Raw genomic sequence first — 2,864 nt, 5'->3', positions numbered from 1 at the left:
TACTATATCTTTTGATTTGATTTAAGTTAAGTTTCTATTTGGATTATTTATCTTATTTTAAATAGATTTTATAATATTTTTATTGTGATAGCTAAAAATATTATAACAAATTAATTTTTGATCAATATTTGAATGATATCATATGAATAGAACTGAGCCCCACCCCCCCCGCCCGCCCCAACAGAGATTGGAAGAACACCTCATTATATACTTCCTAGTTCCGAGCGCCGAGCATGAAGGATAGATAACGTTACCTTTAGATGGAACGCCCAGACTAGAATTTAATTGTCAAGCTTATTTGCTGCTGCTGCACACTACTGATTGTTTCCTCGTGTAGAATTACATGGTGACAACTTCAAATTTATATTGACACACTTTAAAGGATGGAGATGAAGACGTGACAACTGAAGCTGTTCGACTGCATGACGAATGGGAAAGATGAACAAGAAGATGATTGAGATATTATTTCCCTTTCTCTGCTCTGTTTGAAAAAGAGGAATTAAAAAAAAACAAAAGGAAAGGAAAGGAAAGGAGTAAAATTTCGTCACCCATGCGAAAAGATCTCTCTTCTTCTTTCTATAGAAATATGACAAACGAGTTGAGAGACACCGACCACTTTTTCTCTTTCTGCCTTCCCCCTCTTAGTCTCCTATATGATGGAAAAGACAGCCACGCACTATAATTCTCTCTCGTTCATCTCACGCCTGCCTCCTTCCTCCTAACAAATATTTCCATCCTCTCCTTCCCCCGCTGGTCATTCAGGAAATGAAGGTGAGATCTTGTTTGCTTATGAGTTCAATGTTTTCCTTTATTGAATGGATTTAGTGATTAAGAAAAAAATCCCTTCAAATCTTGCAGAATTATTATGATAGAATTTCTTCTTCATTTTCTTTTCTTAATTGGGTTTGGTTGTAATCCTGTCTTTATTATTACAGATCTTTAGTCTGACAATCACTGTAGTGCTTGATCTTCTTAGATTTTCTCTCACACTCTCTCTTTTTCTTTGCTTGATCAGAGAGGCTGGCTGTATTATGGATCAGATCCAATCAACTAGTGATATTTTTAAGTTTCCTTTTAACTTTCTTTCTTTCTTATCCACTTGTTGCTAGCTTAGTAACTCGCTGAAAAGTGAATCTCCGTTTATCTTTTCTTACCAATTAATTTTGCGTCTCTCATTTTATGTGATATGTGTATAAATGTGAAACGGAGGTTGCGTGTTTGTTACTCTTAGGCTTCAGGTTTAGGTTGATGATAATAAATGATGGTCTGTTCATCCTCAATTTTCTGTCCTGAACTTGCTTCTTCTTCTTATTCATGATTTGCATCACTTGCAGAAGATTGTGTTGAAGTTGGAACTACATGATTACAAGGACAAACAGAAGGCCATGAAGGCTGTCTCCACCCTTCGAGGTATGTATCATATTCCCCTGTTTCTTTTTCCGCGATTTTGGTTCTCGGAGACCAATCTCCATTGCTTCAAACATCACAACTGTCAAGACGTAGTGATCATTCTATTCCGTACTATCATGTTGGAGTGAGCAGGGATTAATTCGATTGCAATGGATATAAAAGAGAAGAAAATGACGGTGATCGGATCTGTCGATCCCATAAACGTGGTGAGCAAATTAAGAAAACAGTTGCAGACGGATGTAGTCTCAATTGGGGCAGCCAAGGAGGAGAAGAAGGAAGAGCCCAAGGAGGTGCCAAAGAAGGAGGAAGTAAACAAGGAAGAAGAAACCAAGGAGGAGAAGAAGGACGAGAAGAAAGAGGAACCCAAGAAGGAGGAAGAGAAGAAAGAGGAGACCAAGAAGGAGGAAGAGAAGAAAGAGGAGACCAAGAAGGAGGAAGAGCCCAAGGAGGAGGAGAGGAAGGAGCCTGCGAAGGAGGAGAAGGAGCCCCATGAGCAAATTATGGCAGAGCTAGTCAATGCATACAGAGCCTACCACAATCCTCACGTGTACCACAATCCTCACATGACCAGGCATTACCACCACTACTATGCGCAGAGTTCAGAGGAGAATCCAAATTCTTGTTGCATCTTGTGATCATGAAATAGCAAGAGAAGATAGATAGAGTGTGTGGAACTTTGGGTTGATCCGAAACAAAGGCTGTCAAACAACAGAGACGTGGCCCTCCCTGTCCATACGTGATGGTGAACTGCTCAAGGCCTTTCTGTTAATTAGTAGTATGTTAAATAATGGTGGGAGGGATGAGTTCTGATGCTTCCTCGCCAACCCATGTTCAAGATCTTCAATAAGAATTTGACATCGTATCAGTTGTATATATTTATCTGAAGAGGCTTGCGGACTTCATATCTTAATCTCAATAATGGGATTCGTCGGGGATGTATCTTTCCAGCTAGAATCCTCTGTAGCAGTTTGACCCCATACGTGCATGATCTCATGATGGCTTAGTCGACATTTGTGGTTGGTTGTATTGATTTGGATCTCCTATTCTTTGAAATCACCATGTTCACGGCTGCACAGGTCTATATATGCGTTCATGGCGACTTTTGTTCTCTGTTGAGCGCGATTAATACCAGTGTAAGATGGCGCCTTGGAAGAAGAGATAGCGACAGGCTTCAGCAACTATGCATTAGCTTCGGTAGCTGCTTGACAAACAACACCGCCGACACAGGAAATAATGTGTCTGGAATCAATCAGCTAGAAATGCTGATTCTGAAATGGTAAAGGCTCATCATATGTGTAGGCTCTGATAAGCAAGCTTTCCAGGACATTGAAGTCCAGCAGCCGAAGGTGGACTGATCAAAGTGGTGGGTGACATACGATCGAGTTTACGTAGGACCAGGCGGCAAACGTTTTAGTAGGGAAGGGGCCATCACCGGCAACCATAATGACGAGGAT

The 2,864-nt window shown here is 40.7% G+C and overlaps 1 protein-coding gene across 2 annotated transcripts; it reads left to right on the top strand.

Moving 5' to 3' along the window:
- Positions 1–540: 540 nt before the first annotated feature.
- LOC135665990 (heavy metal-associated isoprenylated plant protein 39-like) lies at positions 541–2,418 on the top strand. 2 transcript variants are annotated; one of them, XM_065177460.1, is made up of 3 exons: positions 541–771; positions 1,338–1,410; positions 1,543–2,418. In XM_065177460.1, exons 1-3 carry the CDS (start codon positions 766–768, stop codon positions 2,043–2,045), a joined length of 582 nt encoding a protein of 193 aa, XP_065033532.1. In that variant the 5' UTR covers positions 541–765; the 3' UTR covers positions 2,046–2,418. The 2 variants fall into 2 exon arrangements, with proteins under 2 accessions (XP_065033532.1, XP_065033531.1); XM_065177459.1 differs by having other exon boundaries at positions 573–771; positions 1,335–1,410.
- Positions 2,419–2,864: the final 446 nt, after the last annotated feature.

The sequence above is a fragment of the Musa acuminata genome, unplaced genomic scaffold (assembly GCF_036884655.1).
Source record: "Musa acuminata AAA Group cultivar baxijiao unplaced genomic scaffold, Cavendish_Baxijiao_AAA HiC_scaffold_1054, whole genome shotgun sequence".
In the NCBI taxonomy this organism is placed as follows: domain Eukaryota; kingdom Viridiplantae; phylum Streptophyta; class Magnoliopsida; order Zingiberales; family Musaceae; genus Musa; species Musa acuminata.
The sequence above is the reverse complement of the archived record's forward strand: the minus strand, read 5'-3'. Positions and strand labels throughout refer to the sequence as shown.

Excerpts from the sequence above, each read along its gene's own strand:
- LOC135665990 (XM_065177459.1), top strand. Across the intron at positions 1,411-1,542 it reads GGCTGTCTCCACCCTTCGAG|GGATTAATTCGATTGCAATG; the intron begins GTATGTATCATA and ends TGGAGTGAGCAG.